Raw genomic sequence first — 19,399 nt, 5'->3', positions numbered from 1 at the left:
GGATCATAGTGTGGTGGGACCCGTGGCTGGAGGGCCGCAAGCGGCGTGCTGAGACTTTGGCTCGCTAGTTTGCTCCCGGACCGCCGGCTATAGGAAACAGATCCTCGTGCTACTCTCTACGGTTGAATCACTGACACGTGAATTCGGGCTCATGTGTCAGTGGTTCAGCTGCAGAGGCAGTACTTGCAACCGGCGACATGCAAATCTGCACTGTGCATTCTGCAAGTATGAATCATTCGGACCTGTCACATGTCAAAATAATCAACGCATAAGCAAACGCACCAATCGGATCAATTGAAATTATGGAAAATGTTTGTAAATTTTGGGACTATAAAATATAATAAATCGTAAAAACGGGATCAAAAGTTGGTATGTCTTAATCAGCTACAGCTTTTTTAATGCGATGCAAGGATAGATAAACTCGTGGGATTGCAAAAATATACCTCCAAAACTCCGATTCCAAATAGACGCTAATTTTAAGTTGTTGTTGCGAAATAATCCACGTTAGTTTTTGAGGCTCTTATTGGCATTTCTTTTTTATGCAAATAAAGTTAGGTGGGCCCAAACAACTCTGTTTGTATACGCTTTTCTGGAACTCGCTTATCTAGCAGCCGGCTTGCTTATCTGGCAAGCAGGCTTATCAGATAAGCCTGCTGTCTGAAAATGAAAAATCTGCTGTCTGAATAAGCTGTGTGTTTAGAAATCCTGATTATTATGTGTCGATTGTCTGTCCTGACTAATAAAATGATCTGAATGCCCGTGAGGCTGATAATAGCTCATTTTTATTGTGAATATGAGGAGAAGATAATAATTCTAATGTCATCCACTTAGGTTAATAATAGCTCATTTTAGGTTGATAATATAAGTGAATTTTAATATCATCCACTTTTTTTTCTTTTCCTTTTTTTTTCCAGGTTTTATCTTCTTCCTACTTGCCGCAAGGTCTTCCTCGCGAACCGGCGCCTGGGGCGGCATGGGATGGCCACAGAGGGGGCCTGCCGTGCTGCGGCGGCTGGGCGGCCGCGGAGGGGGCCGACGGAAGCTGCGGCGGCGTGGGGGGCCGCGGAGGGGGCCAGCGGGAGCTGCGGCGGCATGGGTGGTCTTCTTGGGGAAGATGGTCGGCTTGTGGCAGGGAGGATGGAGCCGGCGGTGGGTGGCGGACGGAGCCGGTGGAGGGTGGTCAGCGGCGGGCGGGGCTGGCGACAGGCGCAGGATCGAGATGGCGTGGGGGTGAGGGTATCGGGAAAAATCGGTTCGCTTGTGCGAGAAGTGCCTCCGAGGCCGCATAAAGGAAAAGCGGAGCGCTAGTTGTATTTTGGATTGCAGGAGAAGCGGCTTGAATGGTAAGTGAAAAATAAGCAAGACGTTTGGATGAGCTTATGATTTATCGGTTCCACCGATAAGTACGAAATAAGCGGATAGCCAGGTCTCTTTGGTAGCGCTGCAAAACCGGCTCCTACCGAAGCTTTACCAAACAACATCAGCGGAAACAGTTCCGCGGGCGAAGCCGCAAGGGAGCCGGAACCGTTTTTTATTGGTGGAGTGGAGCCAAGTCGCCAAGTTCATCTGTACCAGAATGCCCCGGCAGCAGCAGCGTTGGAGTAGTGCGTCGAGGCCGGAGCGGTGGCGCATCGGCATGACTGGAACTTGAGTACCAAAGGAGCGCGCGACGCGGCTACAGCGACGAGGGAGTAGGGCGGCACTGCAGGGTCGGAGCGGCGGTGTAGCAGCCGGGCGCTGCGGGGCCGGAGCTGCGCGGCGCAGCTTGGCTGGGGAACGGAGCGGCGCTGGGAATGGAGAAGATGCCGATGGGGAAAGAGACGAGAGGACCGAAGAAGCAAATAATGAATCGGGTACAGTCCGTTCGGACTCCGGGAGAGAGATGTACGGTGAAAAAAGAGAGAAGGCAGGGAAAAAAAGAAGTGAGGGAAAAAAGAAAAGGAAATAAAGGAGAAAAAGAGGGAAGAAAAATGGGAGAAATTATTTATAATCTATAATGATATTTCATCTCATATTCACGTTATAAAATAGGTAAGGGTACATTGGGTATTTGACATCTCCAATCCATTCATGAAAAACAGGATGAAGACGTTTGTGAAATATTTTCAAAATAGCTTCAGTTTCATTCACTGGAGATCGTTCCACCAGAGAAATCACCGTCGGAGTCATTTTAGGATGAAAGGCCCAAAAGCCTAAATGGCAGGCCTACCCCAGAGGCCCAAGCGATCAAGGGTAGCTCCGTACTTTCCCGCGACGGTGCGATACACGGTTCGAAATTTCAAAATTCGAACGGGCGGCCAAACAGCCGTTCCTTCCATTTCCCTGCCGTCCTCACAAAGGCTCCCCTTCCATCCACCGAAGTGAAAACTACCCCGACTCAATGACTCATGGGCTGGGCAGTTCACTTTCATATTCCAGTCCCACATGTCAGTGTCACGTCTTCACGGGCGCATGTGAAGATCGCCGAGAACGAGAGGCGCCGGCTCCGCGGGACCCGCCGCCAGCTCAAACCCACCGTTGCCGGCCGCTGATCACGCAAGCCTCGCCCCGACGTTCGAAACCAAACGGCCGTTAACCTCCGCTGCCCCCGCGCGGCTTCGGCCCCGTTCACCAACGAGGCGGGCCACCACCACGCCGTCTAACGCGAGCCAAACGGCGGTTAGGTCACGGCCTCACCCTCACGGGCCGGCCGCGGCCGCCTCCCCTCTCCTCTCGCGCTGCCTATAAAAGCCGCCGCGGCCGCCTCCCCTCTCCTCACCTCGGCGTCTTCACAAACGCCAGCGCTCCCCTTCCACTCCCGATCGATCGATCCGCTCCGCTCCCTCTTCCCTCGCCTCCGCCTCCGATCGCTTCGAGAGGTTCGTCGCTTGACCCGAAGGTTTCGCCCCCGGTTGCTTGAGGCGAGTCGGGGAGGAAGATGAGGGAGTGCATCTCGATCCACATCGGGCAGGCCGGCATCCAGGTCGGCAACGCGTGCTGGGAGCTCTACTGCCTCGAGCACGGCATCCAGGTCCAGTCGCCGCCCCCCTCTCCTCCCGTCCATCATCTCGTCGTCCTCGTCGTTTAATTTCCGATTTGATTCAGAGGAGTCCTGCCATTTGCAGTTGCAGGGCGTTAGAATTCTGATTTGGGGTGAACTGTTTTGGGGGAATTTAGTCAGATCTGTTGGTGCTAGTAATTTTAGGGTTCGAAATTTGCTGCGCGATTCAAACTGTGATTGAGGCTGGGTTTGGGTTCGTCGTCCGTTTTGTTGTGCAGTACCTTTGCAGCGGAAGTAAGTAGTTGCTCCCATCGAATCGAATTTTTATAATTTGCAGTTGCGGGTCACGCGTTACGCCTGCTCTCGTCAAATTGTGCAGTGTTATTTAAATGCTTCTGTGCTCTATTCGTAGTCATCAGTTTTGATCGGTTTGTGTGTAATTGTGGATGAATTGCGCTATTTCTAAAGTTTCAGTTATAGTGTACTAGAAGTTGATTAGATTAGAAAAACGAATATGCCTTCTATCAATTCGGTGGATCCCGTTCAGATTCTTTAAATTAAGTCATGTTCGTACCATTTCTAGATCTGAATGCAAATTGGACTAGAGGTTGTGTTCGGTGCATGTATCTCTGAGCAACTGATATATCACTTATTGATGCACTGCATAATGGCTAATTAAATTGATGCATAGCATAAGTTGCTCCACTTATTGATAACATGTTGAACCCGTGCAATTGCTCCTTTGAACCCTTTATAATTTGCATCCCATTAAACTGCTTTTTTTCCTTGCAGCCTGATGGCCACATGCCCGGAGACAAGTCTGCAGGACACTACGATGATGCCTTCACCACCTTCTTCAGCCAGACCGGCGCAGGGAAGTATGTGCCCCGTGCAATCTTCGTTGATCTTGAGCCCACTGTGATTGATGAGGTGCGCACCGGCATATACCGTCAGCTCTTCCACCCTGAGCAGCTCATCAGCGGCAAGGAGGATGCAGCCAACAACTTTGCTCGTGGCCACTACACAAGTAATTAACCATGTAGAAACTTTTTTGTTGCACAGAATTTGTTCATCTCACTATGTTTGATTGATTGCTGATGGTGCCACTTATGTTCATGTTCCTGCAGTTGGCAAGGAGATTGTTGATCTGTGCCTTGACCGCATCCGCAAGCTTGCTGACAACTGCACTGGCCTTCAGGGCTTTCTGGTCTTCAATGCTGTTGGTGGTGGCACCGGTTCTGGCCTTGGTTCACTCCTCCTTGAGCGCCTGTCTGTGGACTACGGCAAGAAATCCAAACTGGGCTTCACTGTGTACCCATCTCCCCAGGTGTCAACCTCTGTTGTTGAGCCCTACAACAGCGTGCTCTCCACCCACTCTCTTCTGGAGCATACTGATGTCTCCATCCTGCTCGACAACGAGGCCATCTATGACATCTGCAGGCGCTCTCTGGACATTGAGAGGCCCAACTACTCCAATCTGAATCGCCTTGTGTCTCAGGTAACGTGGTGAAATCTGTCAGCTGCTCTGGTGTTTGTACAGCCGTGGAAACTTTTTTCCTAAACCATTACAGCCCTGAAACTGATGGTAATTTGTGTTAAATTGTTGTGCTGTGCAGGTTATCTCATCGCTGACTGCTTCCCTGAGGTTTGATGGTGCCCTCAATGTGGATGTGAATGAGTTCCAGACCAACCTGGTTCCTTACCCAAGGATCCACTTCATGCTGTCCTCGTATGCGCCGGTGATCTCTTCAGAGAAGGCCTACCATGAGCAGCTGTCGGTGTCGGAGATCACCAACAGCGCGTTCGAGCCGGCGAACATGATGGTCAAGTGTGACCCCCGCCACGGCAAGTACATGGCGTGCTGCCTGATGTACCGCGGCGATGTGGTGCCCAAGGATGTGAACGCGGCGGTGGCCACCATCAAGACGAAGCGCACGATCCAGTTTGTGGACTGGTGCCCAACAGGGTTCAAGTGCGGCATCAACTACCAGGCACCGACAGTGGTGCCGGGTGGTGACCTCGCCAAGGTGCAGCGCGCTGTGTGCATGATCTCCAACTCCACCAGCGTCGCTGAGGTGTTCTCCCGCATCGACCGCAAGTTCGACCTCATGTATGCCAAGCGCGCCTTTGTGCACTGGTATGTCGGCGAGGGCATGGAGGAGGGGGAGTTCTCCGAGGCCCGTGAGGACCTGGCGGCCCTGGAGAAGGACTACGAGGAGGTCGGCGCTGAGGGCGGTGGTGACGATGATGAGGAGGACGAGGAGTACTGATCGTGATCGGCTTGCAGGTATCGGTTGTGTCGTCAATCTGTGGATGACATCTGTCGCGGTGTCGAAAACTCTTTTGATATTGCCTCTTGGGCTGTTTGTTATGTTGGTGTTTGCTTCACCGTTGCTTGTTGAACTGCTTTAATACCATGTTGTAATGGAATCAGTATCTCGGTTAATTACTGTTGGTTCCATCTCGTGCTACTCTCGCTTAATCAGTACTTGCATTTACGTTACGTCCTGGCCTTCCGACTGATTTCGGCTGTATTTGATATGTTTTTAACTACTGCTACTGCCTGTTTTCCTAACCCAGTTAGCCTGGGAGTGTGCATTCTACTTACTCTTCCTATGCTGGTCGTTCTTCTCCCCTGATGATCAATTCTGCACTTTAAGGCTGTCATTCGCTTAGTGTTAAAATTCGATCCTACTACAATTTTCGAAATAAACAACTCTAGCAGTTCTCATGCTGATTTAAATCTCTCTTAACCTTTTGCAAACCATGCTGATTTTTTTTGGTTTTATCTCTTGAGAAAGTGGCAAAAAAGAATCCTCATGCTTTCGTTGAGAACCATGCTGATTTTTTGTTGCTTTTATCTCTCGAGAAAAGCTCTTTAGTGACAAAACGGAATCCTCAAGCTTTCGCTGAGCGTCGAACACTAGTTCTTCACTAAAGAGTAAGACTTGATTCAGTCTTCAGTAGAAAACGATAAGGCAAAACATATGATTCAATCTTCAGTAAAAAAAGTTACAAACATATGATTCAGTCTTCAGTAAAAAAAGATTAAGCATAACACAATTCATTTGCTTTCGTTGAGAGTCGAACTCAAGACCTCCCGCTTACTAAACGGGTGCTCTAACCAACTGAGCTACGAAAGCTTTTTTCCTGCGGTTCGCAGATTCAAATGACATCAGCTATAAACTAAGGGCTTTCACGCAAACACACTATCAAAAACATTGTTGTTCTTGTTCCTAATCCTAACGCTGTGCCGGCTCAAACGGTCAACCCTACTCCCTCGTATGCTCGACGCAGTTCGGCTACCAAGTTGCATCGCGTGGCTTCTGCTGACCCACCAGGCCACCGCCGTGAGGCTGTGACGCCGGCCGCCGGTTACGCACGAAACAACCACATTTCATCGCAGGGCTCTGCTCAAAAAACAAGAAAAGACTTGCGGTTGCAGAGCTCCTACCCTGTTCCTAGTGGGAAAATTTTTACTTTAAGTTATTTTGAAAAAAACTGTCACGCTGTGCCTGAATTATAAACCTCGTTCGCAAGGCACGCTAGAAACGAGATACGGAGCATTCCTCTAGCTGATCGTGGCAGCTATCCGAGACACTGTAGCCAAATGAGAACACAAAAGGTCCTCCAGGAAATTCAATGGGACCAGAGAAGTTTTCTGTTCAGTTGTTCAAAAATATCGTCTCTGCTGATAACAGTTGAAATCGATTGTAACAAAGAACATGCAGTGTGCACCTTCACCCTGACACTTTGAATACAGCAACAGTCTGATGGTGTCAGGTACAAAAACACGGTACCTGGTACCCAAGTTACACATCGTTTGCTTATTTATCAGCTGGTTCAGCAAAAAAAAAAAGGAAATGTGGGAACCAAGTTTATAGATCACAAGGGAAGAACAATTCAGCGATAAAGGCTCTCCGATCTCAAGTTCTCAGCAATCTCAGTCTCCCAGCGGTCGCCGTTCTCAAGCAGTTTCTCCTTGTCATACAGCAGTTCCTGTATGTTGCATGACATTACTTTCTAGCAACAAGTTGAAACTGTGATAAACCTACATTATTTTCAAGTAGTTTACCTCGTGGGTCTCAGTAGCAAACTCAAAGTTAGGCCCCTCAACAATAGCATCAACTGGGCAAGCCTCTTGGCAGAAACCACAGTAAATGCATTTGGTCATGTCAATATCATATCTGCATGAAAATAGATCATCAGAAGTTCAGAATGAAACTAGATTTGCATATCTCAAGCAAGTATATCATATATTCAAACAAAAAAAATCAAAGAAAAATATCCATTTGATTACCTTGTGGTTCGGCGACTGCCATCTTCACGTTCTTCAGCCTCAATTGTAATTGCCTGAGCTGGGCATATCTGGAAACAGTTTATACCAAATGAGAAAAAATATTTTTCAATAATCAGACACTTATGCTTCAATAACTGCTGTCTTAATTTGTAAGACAACTTTCAGCAATGCGACCACCTTAAGCCAGATACTACTGTTTACTCCAGTAAACTCGAGTAGTAGCTAAGCTATTTTGAGTATAGCAACTTCAGAGTTCTAATATACTAGATTAGTCTGCTAGCAAGCTATTTCAGAATATATTAGTTTTTGCAACAGTATTTTGGTCAATCACATAACACATAAGAAGCACAAGATGTTTGAGAACCACATCCAATTGATGCCCCCATAAAAAAATTGTCTAGCCAAATTACATGAACTAGTTCCACGCACCAAAATCATAAGGAACCCTCAAAATTATATATTTTAAATAAATCAATAGGACAGTAATATGCAATTACTTTGCTGCCAACTGATTCATAGTTTGACATTCTTTTGAAAGCAAAATTGCTCAAAAGTTATCAAATTGATTCTTATGAAACCAAAAGGTTCCACAATAAGGCTTTCAAATTCCAATTTAGCCATAAATTACATGATGGACAGATCCCATCCAAGCTATTAACTGAAGCTTTTGCATGCAGATTTAATTTGTCAGGTACCCTTCCAAAAAGACAGGATGCCCACTATTTTCCAGATTTATTTACTGTCCGTCGTGTGAACTCAAAGCTTTATAAACTTAAACTTAGACTTAAGGAAGGATAACTTACAGCCTCGCATAGTTTACAAGCAATGCAACGCTCTTCCCCAGATTCATAACGTCTGAGAGCATGCTCTCCTCGAAAGCGGGGACTCAGAGGACCCTTCTCAAATGGATAGTTAATCTGAAATGTAGTGAGATAAAAAAAAAACAGTCAATGCAACCAAGCAATTACAGTACAGAGCTACAGACAACAGCATATACAAAATTCATTACTTACTGTAACGTTCCTGTCGAAGAAATACTTGAGCGTCAGACTCAAGCCTCGAACCATTTCAGTCAGAAACAATGTATTGATGCCCCTTTCAAACACTGAAGCAATAAAGTGAAAAATTAGAACTGTCAGTACCCAGACAGCAACAAATTAAATTATCAGGGGCAATACTCTTGTCTTATTCGCAGGAAAACATCTTACTCACCAGCATTCCAATCTTTTGCAATCTCCTTTGCAAGCTGTTCTTTCTCCTCATCCTCTGTAAATTAATAGGATTAAATACAAGCAGAGAACAGTGGTATCAAACAGATACGAATTAAGAATGCACGCACAAAGTCAACATGGACATCAACCTGTGAAAAGTTAAAGCTCACATATAACTTGGCACAATATTCCATCATCAGCTTCTGAATGGTAAACTAAGGCAGCAAAACAAGCACTTCATCTTTGAGCATTTCTTACCGATTGGAAGTCACAGCTTATTGATAACCCAAGGCCTATCCCAAGCAGTTTCAAAAGGCATCACGACCTATTCAACAAAATGAGTGAACTAACTACTTACACCAGGATGCCTAATTACCTAGTAATGATCCTAGAACCAATCCAACACGAATCAAGGTTTCTGATTTGGGTAATTCTAACACTACAAGCAGTCCAATACAAAGGGGAAGAGAGCTAACCTTTGAACCTCTTGGGCGTCCCAGCGTTGAAGTAGGTCCGGAGGTGCCCCTGCATCGCCGATGCGAAGGGGCCAAGCTGCGCCTGCAACAACACGAGCACCACAGAATCAAAGCCGCATCAGAACGCCAGCACCCAGGAAAGGCTCGATCCGAGAATCCGGGAGCGCATAGGGGGGATCTGGAAGCGCCGCGCATGGGCGGTTAGTGCTAGGGATTCGTACCGTCTGCCTCGCGCGGAGCGCCTGCGCTGCCTGACGGGCTAGGAGCGTCGCCATGGTGGAGCGACCTCGACGGCGACGACGCGGCGGATGCGATGGGGTCGGATCGAGAGGGAGGGAGGTTGAGCTGCCGGGCTGCGGGTTAGTGGCGGCGGAGATGGTCGGGTGGAGCCGTGGTGCCCGTGGAGGAGGGAGGAGAGAGACGCGGTGCGGGTTGCCTGGCCTGGGCTTGGGTGGGCCACAAGTCCATGGGTCGGATAGGATGCAAGCCCGCCCCGCGTCCGCACGAGCCGCAATTCCTGATGCGGGCATATGCGGCAGCTCGCTTTGTTTTTGCGGGCGTTGCGGCTGCCCGCATGCGTCCGCCCCAGCCCCGGGTACGGTAGCTGCTGGGCTGCAGTGGCGACGAGATCCGATACAACGCTGAAGCTGCCGCGGAAGTCGACGTAATCCACAAGCACCACCTTGCCCCGCGCCACGAACGCGTAGATCAGCAATGGCTGCCCCATTTCCGGCATTCGCTACAACCCCCTCTCCGATGGAGGGTTGGTGGAGCTCGCCGATTGCGAGGACGTGTGTGTGCGTGTACACAGCCACCGCAAGTTAACACTGCACGTAATCTCGGCCGTCCGATCCTCCAGCGAACGGCTCAGATCTGGTACTACAGTATCAAACAGTGATGAACAGTGATTTGATAGTAGGGTACGTAGGGGTGGTGAAGGGCCCTCCAACGAAGGCTAGCAAATTTAGGGGGTGTTTGGTTTGCTTTGCTTATTTTTAGCACGTGTCACATCAAATGTTTAGATACTAATTAGGAGTATTAAACGTAGACTATTTACAAAACCCATTACTAAGTGGAGGCTAAACGGCGAGACGAATCTATTAAGCCTAATTAATCCATCATTAGCAAATGTGTACTGTAGCAATACATTGTCAAATCATGGACTAATTAGGCTTAATAGATTCGTCTCGCCGTTTAACCTCCACTTATGTAATGGGTTTTGTAAATAGTCTACATTTAATACTCCTAATTAGTATCTAAATATTCGATGTGACGGGTGCTAAAAATAATTTAGAGGAACCAAACCAGACCTTAAGGATCGAGCTCAATAAGGATCGGATTATGATATTATATAATTTTAAACTAAAAATAGATAGGACTAAGTTAGATTGTAGGGAGGCATAATGGCCATGATCCATTACCACCCTTAAATGTGTGACACATAGTGTGTAGTTTGCGTGACACATGCACAGAAGATATACTGAAACAGCCGAGATTGACATACTTCTAGTTCTGGTTCATAGGCAGCTCCCTATAGGACTTTCACATTTCATTCATGTAAGTAGACTTTCCCTCTGTACCGCTGCCTTTTTTCTTTTACGTGGATTGAACTTTTTTCGATTACAAGGATGACGCACACACCACCACCACAAACGCACAACACAATCCCACAGCTCACAAGTCTACTGCTCATCACGTGCTTATAAATAATTTGATGAAAGCACTCAACATTATCAGATATGGACATCAAGATTGAATCCAGACGGGTGAGTTGGTACCCTCACAACTCGCTAGCACATCGAGGGGTCCCCACACCCGCGTCGGGTTGAATCGTGTGACCTAGCATAACTAACCTTGAAGCTGCAAGATTATAAATACAAAATGTTGGACTAGACAAGCTTTTCAGCAAGAATTCAGCCTGACAAGCACGCTGCACTACACAATGGTTGTGATTGGAACACTTAACAAAAAGCTGAATTCACAATGTGTACCCAAGACATGATCGGCGTTGCTTTCCTTTGCTTCTGCTTAAAACTTGTTATGTACAAAAATATACAGGTAAAATTGCTGCTCTATGAGAAACTATAGCTGCTATTTAAACCACCACCCTTTACCTCCCATATCCATAACATGTCCAATGGTGAAGCTTTCACTCGATAAATATGCCAAGTACACATGTTAATCAATGCCGCAACTCAAATCACCCTCCTATCCTGCTCTGGTTCAGTTACAACGGGGAGCTCTGAGCATCGGCAGGGATTGCTCCTACAGCCCAAGCACATCGAACTCATGGGGCATGTAATCTTCGCTCGGACGATAGTACTTGTTGGGGGAATACAAACCGAAGTTTGTAACCTGGCTGCTATACAGGCATGCAAATCTCTCGACCTGTGGAAAAGCCAAAACAAAACCTTGCGCGTCAACAACACATTGCTGCACATAACATTTTTTCAGTATTATTAAATGCCAAATGTGGTTAAACGTTCTGCACCTGATGAGCAAATCGGGAATTTTGGTAACCAGTCTTCATGAGCTGTCCCCACACCTTATGAAACTGGAATCGAATAAAGAGCATTCAATTAGGAATACGCAAAGTGTTTGACACATATTCAACAATAATGTAACTTAGCACATTACCTTCTGATGATGTTGCCTCTGAGCCTCTTGATGAAGGCGGCGAACATGCTCTCGCTGTTGCTGCAATTAAAAGGTGAAAAGAAAATGGTATCATGAAAAAAATAACGGTTACCAACAAAATGTGTACAGGAGTTGACACTGCTACATGAAATCTACCATGTTTACCACAATCCTACACCACAAGTTGAATATTATCTTCAACCAGCAGCCTGTCAGGACGTTGGTCCTTAAAAATCCTAGGGCACATCTTATTGTCTTAGTATACCTAGTCTACAAGATATACCTAAATTTGAATATCATCCTTTTCTTTTCACTTGCAAGAGTGATAATCTTCCGTTCAAAAAATAATTTTCTCATGACCAATCGACAACAAAGTAAATCAAAATAAGGACTAACCAGCAGATCAACATGTTCAGAGATCAACTTTTCCTTCTGATTTTCCGTGATATCATCAAATCTGGACAGAAAGGAGAGGTTAGATGTAGCGAATCTATGAGGAAACTACATACCATCAAGAAAAAGAAAGACAGCATTTATTTATCATGAACCCAGAGCTTAAGGATGTATTTGATCAGCATAAGTTTATCATGAACATATTGCAGGTATTTTTTTTACAGGATCGCTGAAAGTGGACACAACAAATGCAGCAAAGCAAATTTATTAGTATAAAGTCTTCCTGGAAACGTCCATAGAAAGATTCAAGGCCAATTTGCCGCAAAAGTACAAATACATTAGGACGATTCAAATTCATTCTTGAAAGCTAAAGCAATAGTCTGGGGAGTAACTGCAAATATATTTAAATGCAAAACAGTTAAAGTTTAAACTAAAAGACTTTCTCAACTTACTTGAGAGACCATTCAAGATGATGGATTCTGTCTTCAATTGAATCACGTTCCATTCTAAGATGTCTAAGCTCCTGAAATGGATAGCACATACAAGCAAGCTGGTGACACATAGACTGTGTACATGAACTTAACACTACCCTAAGATCTCATTGTTAGGAATCAATTATTTTTACAAGCAACTGAGCTATTCATACCTTCCGTGTTGACTTCGATTCTGAAAGAAGCTTCACCTCATGCTCCAGTTCTGGAATCACCAGCATAGTCCGCCAGCCTTTAAAAGGATCACAACGCGTACAGAAGCATTTAGGAAATGGATGAAATATGGTGGACAACTGCAATAAAAGGGAAGCGTCCCATAGGAAAGTGTCACACAAATTTCACATCCAGGACAGTGGCGCACGCACACACAAATTACAGGCACACAATGAATTTGTGTGTGTGTGGCACTTGGATGTGCGTGTGCCCCCACAAGAAAGTGTCAAACACATTCCATGACTGGCAGTGCACACAAAAATTCTAGAAGGAAAACATCTATGACTGTCATATAGTTACTTAAATTGATCTAGCATTAAGTACAAACACATAGTTAACTAGTGAGCAGTATTAAACCTCATCTGCACAATTAAGACTACCGCATTTAATAACCAAATATATATCAAATTCCAGTGCATCAAAAAAGTAGAGGATAAAAAAACATACCCAGAACTTTCTTGCTGCGCAGAATATCTCCATATATGTGATCACCAACATAGAGAATCTAAAACATTGTAAGATACACGTTATTTTATTTGATTCACAATTAATCTCACATTCAGTGTCAGTGAATCTGTACTGAAGTATGTACTAGACACTATTTTAAATACCAAAATAAGTGTACCCATACCTGTGAACTAGAAGCAATAGAAAGTAATCTGTGAAGATGACCGACATTGCCTCCCTGGAAAAGATACACCAGTAAATAGATATTACTTATTCAGTTGCTAGATCTAAGATATACAACGTAAAATAATGAAACAATATAAAAAAATGAAACAATATTAAGTGGCCAGGTATCATTTTCACTGTTACAAGTTGCACAGAAAATCATTTGACCATTATCCACATCTGAGAAGTCACTGTAACAATGCTAAAATTTTGCAAAAAGAATAAGTACCTGGTAAACTTTGTGAACTGGTGTTGCATGCTGATGACTTGATCTTGGGCTTCCAATCTTCACAAAGGATGATGAGACATATTAGGAATTAAAAACATATATATCATAGAAATAGAACAGACTTGATAAATTTACTAGCCTGAATATCAGCATTTAGAAGTTTTCCAGAATCAGGCTCAACTTCAAAGAGGCCCGCACGGTTATCATCGTGGAAGAAACTTGGCTTCGAACTGAAAGTTCAGCAAGGACTGGCTGAGTTGAGGAAGCTGATACTTTTGCTCAATAAATAGTAAAAACAAAAGAACAAGGAATCAAATAACAAAAGACACAAACCTGCCAGTTATTACAATATCAAAATATTGAAGCCACTTGTGGTTGAGACCAGATCCTGCATCTGAAGTGTATGGTCCACAAAGGTAGTTCATGACAACATCGGTGTAGTCCCACAAACTGCATGAACAAGTGCATGTCTAGATAGTAAATAGATTGTACAAGAAGCTCGAAACTGTAGAATGCAGCAAGATGTGTTATACCACATGGGTTGATTTTAAGAGAAACTAGGACACATTTGTCAGCACACAAGTCTCAAGAAGCCTAAAATAAAAAAGGGGCCATATACCTATTTGTCACTAAGAATGTTGAGCGTCCAGATTTTTTTATCATTTCAAGCATTGGTACAATTGCCAAGTCCTCATTGATGTACCTGCAATGTTCAAATTAAACAAATTAGCAGAGTTGTCTAGGACATAATTATAAGTATACAACAGCGAAGAGAATGGATGCCAAATTGCCAATCGGCATGTGGACCAAAATAAGAGTCAAGGCAGCCCTATAGCAAAAAATAAGTAGTCTTTATGGATAATATCTAGCATTGCAATTGTGTCAGGTGACTTGTATTAGATAGTTAACCATAAAATAGGAAACTGAATTACCTGCCAGGTTCCTTCGCAACCATCCGCTTTAAAGTTCCATCACGATGACACAAGTCAACTGCAGACCTCACATCTTTATACATAAGCGGGTAGCTGTACCAACACAGTAATGCAACCTCAAAAACGAATCCTCAATTTATACAACTCAAGAATAAGGCTGCACAGGGACTACAGTTACAAATGAAAAAGGCGACAGGAAATATATGCCGTTCATGCACAGAGCTCTTTGAGAGCTTCTTTGAAGTTATGGTGTTTCAAGATATGAGTTAAACTCCAGACAGGACAATGGAAGAAAACACTAAAGAGTAAAAGGTAAACAACAAAATTTGTTGTTTCCTTGTCATAAATGGCTGTCCTGTTAAATTAAAAAAAACGCATTCTAAAAGAATAGGCAGTCCTCACAGTTACATGCTGACATCGACCATGTGCCAGCAGGTCTAATTTTGTTGGCCTCATGAGAGCAAAACTGGAAAATACGGCCATAATAGTATTAGGGCACACCAAAAAGTAGCAGGTAACGTAATACTTCAAAATAATTTCCACTGGAACTTACAAAAGGTCCTGGCATTTTATTGAAAATTTGGTCATGGATGCAATTAAAGTTTGATGGGGTCTGTATGCATGAGGCCTGTGGATTTATGAGAACACCCAACACAACAACCTCAAATTGTCCAATTTGTATGCAAGTTCTAGCACCAAAAAACATACTAGTTCCCATAAGAATCTAACCTAAATTACCACGATTGATGTCAAAAAAGATGAGAAATGGTATGTCATGGTTACAGAAACCGAGAAACGTTATCGACAAGGCATGGCATGTCGAAGTCTGGCTGAGATTGGATTTCTGATTCAACAAAGAATTGACATAGGAGTCTGAAAAACACTTAATTAATCAATACAAGCACAGCCCAGCACTCAAAGGTCGAGAGACATCGACATGGATCGCAGTGCATCAGTAGACTAGTAAATGTACACTCATGATAAAAAAAAACAAGCTGACATGAAATGAACAAAGGAAAAGGATATCGGATTGCTTAGGGATTAAAGATAGTAGATAGATTTAACTTTATGGAAGTCTTGTAACAAATGCAATGAAAGAAACTTGGACTATTGCGGATAGACAGTTGTGTATTGTTGGCTACATATTGGTTCATTCCTGAAAAGAAGAAACATTTAAGAGTGGACAACTGGATATGCTCTTCAAAACGCAAAATAATCATTCTAATCATTTGGCTCAATCAACTCATATTTAAATGACATCCTAAAATTTTAAGCCCCTTCAGTATGGTAAACATGTAAGATGGGAATAATCATACTCTGTGCCGGCAGGTACTTTTCCAGGATTATTGTCCATAAAATCAACAAGCTGAGCAAATAGATAAGCTTCACCCAATGAGAAAAGTGTATCTATCAGGGCATAATCAGGTTCATCAAATGAATCTCTTATCAATGTACTCCCATAAGCAGCAACTTTTTCTTCTTTCGACAGTTCCCTAAAACCATGGTATGCAACTTTTACATACTTGTGCCGATCCATCTGATAATACACAACCCAAATAGTTGAAAAAAGTTAATTTCATTGAAAAGGTACATGTACAGTACTGAAAGTCCAGCACATAAATGCAATGAAACAATGAGATCAAAATAAATTAAGAAACAGCAGAAAATAACCGCTTTTAAATCTTACAACATAGATCAAATCAAAATTTATGCTAGAGGCCTAGACCTGTTTTTGTTGTTCCCTCTAATCAGTTGAAGTTTACACATTGACAGCTAACACTTGCTACTACCAAAATGATGACAGTGCTCATTGAACAATTAATACTAATGTTGATGAACTGCAAATTTAGCTCAAAAATGGTGATTATGGTTCAAACTATAACATATGATAAGTAATAATGCCCCCAAGCAGAATATTCAACAAAAAAAAGCATTAATTAATTTGACAAGACAACTTCTAATTCTAAACATGCAGCCACCAACAGCAGGTTCCAAAGATTAATATACAAATGTAGACTTCTGTTTATTGTAAACATATGTGGCTGGGCCCTTCATTGATACAACAACAAAGCCTTTTAGTCCCAAGCAGGTTGGGCCCTCCATAGATAACAACATAAAATATGTCTATGTTTTGGATAATTTAAGACAGAAAGCTTCCAGCAACTTGTTCTAATTTATAACTGACCTTCAAGATATTTCCTCTCTTCTTGTCAAGAACTAGCCCTCTGACCATGTATTTCCAATCAAACTCCCAAGTCAACAGCTGCATGATAAAAGAATAGTAAAAATCAAATTCTGAACCAAAACAAGCGGTCAAGCACAACAAGGAAGGAATATGCTTTCATAAAATTTCAATATGTAAAGGTGAATTCTGAAATAAGGCCAATGTATTTTGCTCAAAATATTCCTGCTTAATAAATGGATGGCAAGTTTCATACTCGGATGCTTTTACTACTTTAACAATGCAACAGCCAGTGGGCCCTTCTAAGACAAATAGCAATAGCTCCAATAGGGAACTTTAATCAAGAACAGCACCAACATTATGCAGCCATAACTCCATAAAAGCAAATAGAGGTATATAATAAATAATCCATCTTTGCTTTCATAACGAGAAGCTGGTGTTCTTTCTTCCTTGAGACAAGTATAGAAATGCTGTCACAAACTATCAGAATATCTCTGTAGTCAATTGCATGCAATTCTCAGTAACTAGTTAAACTAACTAGTGACTAGTCTGGCCTCTAAAAGCATTAGTGAAGTCTGGAGAGTAAAACTATAAAATGATGCATAAGAGCCACGCTAACTTCTGTGACATCCGAACGGTCTTAGTCTCTTAGACAAATCAGAACTGTTAAAGCAACTATATGGAATCTGGAACAGACAGGACAGGGGCCTATGTGCCAACCTCTCCTTAATGCATGCATCGTAAGGGCTAGTAGAATTTATCATAAATCCAAAAGCAACAAATCTAGTATGAAAGCAATCAATCCGGCTACTTTGTATCAAGCAAATTCGCATTTCTTAGGGTAAATTACCTCTTCAGGGTAGTGCAGATCCTTCACAAGCTTCTCAATTGTACCATAGTAAGCAAGGGCCTCGAAGGTCTCAGGCTTGTACTGTGCAAGAGTGTAGTCCATATCAAATCCCACTGCTGTGATGTTCCTCATGTTGAGTGACCTATTGCAGAATATCGCCTTCCCGATAGAAACGCTTCTTGGTTCTGCCGAAGGTGTTGACCATACTGCCCCAGTTGACGTTGTCTCCACTGCACCGCTGTCCATCCTTACAGCACTGCAACCTGATAGTGATAGGAGATCAATACATCAGTACTGCAAGAACATACTGAAAAATGTTAACCGTACTTTATGATCAGTAGAAGCTCGTTATTACGGTCAGGAATTATTTCAGAGTTGGTGAAAACTGTCGATGATCACGTGGCAACGTATTAAAAGGACATACGGGGCAAATTGGTAAACCGAATTCCCGCATCTCACTAGAATAATTCGCTCTTATTAAAACGCTGGATCACAAACCGAAGATGCAAAATGCAGAACCATCAAATTCCAACAAAATCTACAATCTCCGCATGCCCATCACCGGCTCGACAAACGGCTACGATCAACCCGATGAAATCCACCAAAACGGTAAAATTATTATCACAAAAGGAGTGGAGCCACGAAATTTCATGGAAACAACCATCAAAACCTGATGGAATCCACCAAAACATCTCCCATCAGACCGACCGCTGAGATCGCAGAGGAATCTCGTTCGTACCTCTGGTGCCGCCGGAGGCCGACGCGGCGGCGGGCGAGCACGACGACGACGCGGGCGAGCACGAGGACGACGCGGACGCGAAGAAGAGGAGCAAGGGGGGCGAGAGGGGCGCGAGGTGGAGCGCGGCGGAGAGGGGCCTCCTGGCGAAGAGCATTATCGCTGGTTCTCAGCCCGCGCGCCTTAAATAGGCGGAGCGCCGGATGCGACGAGGACGGGACGACGGAAGCGTGACCGCTGTCGTGCGGGGGAAGGGAATAAATGCGGCGCTGGTGGGGAGGAGGGTGGGTGGGAGGGAGGAGGGATCCCGATGGTGGCGCGCGTGAGGAGGGAGGGGCTGCGAGGGTGGCCGAGCACCGCCGCGCGGCGGCGTCATCTCATCTCATCGCGGCGGGCATTGGCGGAGGCGCGGGGCGCGAGGGGGGCGGGCAAGTGGCGCGGGGATCGTGTGCGGATTCGGATGCGGATGCCGCGGAGCTCGCGTGCGTCGGAAGCAGCAGCGGGCGCGGGCGGGCGGGGTGGGCTGGTGGTGGAGGAACTGCGGGGGATGGATGAGTTTGAGTTGGGGGGCTGCTGACGTTGCTCCGGCGGTAACGGATGGCGTGGCGTGGCGCGGCGCGGCTGACCTTCCGGAGCTTTGCTCCGGCCACACGCGCGCTTTCCCGAGCGCAGGAGGGCACGGTGACCATGGATGGACCCGCGGAAATAGGGCACGACGGATGAGCCTTGCACATATTTTGTCAAATATAGCAACAAATCGTGCCCATATAATGTTTTAGGGTTAGGGTAGAGGTCCATATGACAGCGGAAAGGATGTGGTATAGCATTCTAGTAATGATACGACCGCGGTTGTAGATTATAAATAATAGGGTAGTTAGAGTTGTCGCACGAGGCAAATAAGGGTGGTGCTAGTGGTAACATGGAATTTAGGTTGAAAGGTTTTGGAGGTGCGCTGAAGGGTATCAATGGCGAGGAGGAGGAAGAAGAAGGCTATGCATGCAAATACGGAGGAAGAAGAAAGTGGCTAATGTAGATCTCGTGAACCTTTTTACCATGTGCCGTTGTCCTACCTCCAACACATGTAAGCTACTAAATTA

General features: G+C 44.7%; 3 protein-coding genes and 1 non-coding gene across 4 annotated transcripts; 1 reads left to right on the top strand and 3 right to left on the bottom strand.

The window, feature by feature from the left end:
* The first annotated feature begins 2,747 nt into the window (after positions 1–2,747).
* LOC117837289 (tubulin alpha-3 chain) lies at positions 2,748–5,444 on the top strand. Its single transcript, XM_034716883.2, has 4 exons — positions 2,748–3,010; positions 3,773–4,007; positions 4,108–4,478; positions 4,597–5,444. Exons 1-4 carry the CDS (start codon positions 2,918–2,920, stop codon positions 5,248–5,250), a joined length of 1,353 nt encoding a protein of 450 aa, XP_034572774.1. The 5' UTR covers positions 2,748–2,917; the 3' UTR covers positions 5,251–5,444.
* A 605-nt stretch (positions 5,445–6,049) lies between these two features.
* Positions 6,050–6,123, bottom strand: TRNAT-AGU (transfer RNA threonine (anticodon AGU)). Its single transcript has one exon. It is a non-coding gene; the product is annotated as a tRNA-Thr (tRNA).
* A 526-nt stretch (positions 6,124–6,649) lies between these two features.
* Positions 6,650–9,460, bottom strand: LOC117837290 (uncharacterized). Its single transcript, XM_034716884.2, has 8 exons — positions 9,189–9,460; positions 8,968–9,049; positions 8,493–8,546; positions 8,294–8,385; positions 8,084–8,197; positions 7,281–7,348; positions 7,056–7,167; positions 6,650–6,979 (listed from the first exon to the last, which is right to left on the bottom strand). Exons 1-8 carry the CDS (start codon positions 9,240–9,242, stop codon positions 6,884–6,886), a joined length of 672 nt encoding a protein of 223 aa, XP_034572775.1. The 5' UTR covers positions 9,243–9,460; the 3' UTR covers positions 6,650–6,883.
* Positions 9,461–10,953: 1,493 nt separating this feature from the next.
* LOC117839070 (uncharacterized) lies at positions 10,954–18,736 on the bottom strand. Its single transcript, XM_034719315.2, has 17 exons — positions 18,306–18,736; positions 17,567–17,829; positions 16,720–16,797; positions 15,851–16,071; positions 14,535–14,627; positions 14,222–14,305; positions 13,936–14,052; positions 13,742–13,832; positions 13,603–13,659; positions 13,333–13,386; positions 13,149–13,206; positions 12,644–12,720; positions 12,450–12,520; positions 12,001–12,061; positions 11,605–11,664; positions 11,459–11,521; positions 10,954–11,355 (listed from the first exon to the last, which is right to left on the bottom strand). Exons 1-17 carry the CDS (start codon positions 18,457–18,459, stop codon positions 11,233–11,235), a joined length of 1,725 nt encoding a protein of 574 aa, XP_034575206.1. The 5' UTR covers positions 18,460–18,736; the 3' UTR covers positions 10,954–11,232.
* Between the last annotated feature and the right edge of the window lie 663 nt (positions 18,737–19,399).

Source organism: Setaria viridis, chromosome 9 (genome assembly GCF_005286985.2).
Source record: "Setaria viridis chromosome 9, Setaria_viridis_v4.0, whole genome shotgun sequence".
Taxonomy (NCBI): Eukaryota; Viridiplantae; Streptophyta; class Magnoliopsida; order Poales; family Poaceae; genus Setaria; species Setaria viridis.
Note: the sequence above shows the minus strand (reverse complement) of the source record. Positions and strands in the feature narration are given on the sequence as shown.

Coding starts and splice junctions, on each gene's coding strand:
- LOC117837289 (XM_034716883.2), top strand. CDS start 2,918: ATGAGGGAGTGCATCTCGATCCACATCGGGCAGGCCGGCATCCAGGTC. Junction 3,011..3,772: donor GCCTCGAGCACGGCATCCAG/GTCCAGTCGCCG, acceptor TTTTCCTTGCAG/CCTGATGGCCACATGCCCGG. Junction 4,008..4,107: donor TGCTCGTGGCCACTACACAA/GTAATTAACCAT, acceptor ATGTTCCTGCAG/TTGGCAAGGAGATTGTTGAT.
- LOC117837290 (XM_034716884.2), bottom strand. CDS start 9,242: ATGGCGACGCTCCTAGCCCGTCAGGCAGCGCAGGCGCTCCGCGCGAGG. Junction 8,386..8,492: donor TGCAAAAGATTGGAATGCTG/GTGAGTAAGATG, acceptor TTATTGCTTCAG/TGTTTGAAAGGGGCATCAAT. Junction 7,168..7,280: donor GGCAGTCGCCGAACCACAAG/GTAATCAAATGG, acceptor ATTTTCATGCAG/ATATGATATTGACATGACCA.
- LOC117839070 (XM_034719315.2), bottom strand. CDS start 18,459: ATGCTCTTCGCCAGGAGGCCCCTCTCCGCCGCGCTCCACCTCGCGCCC. Junction 12,062..12,449: donor CATCTTGAATGGTCTCTCAA/GTAAGTTGAGAA, acceptor CTTTCTGTCCAG/ATTTGATGATATCACGGAAA. Junction 11,356..11,458: donor ATTCCCGATTTGCTCATCAG/GTGCAGAACGTT, acceptor GCTTTTCCACAG/GTCGAGAGATTTGCATGCCT.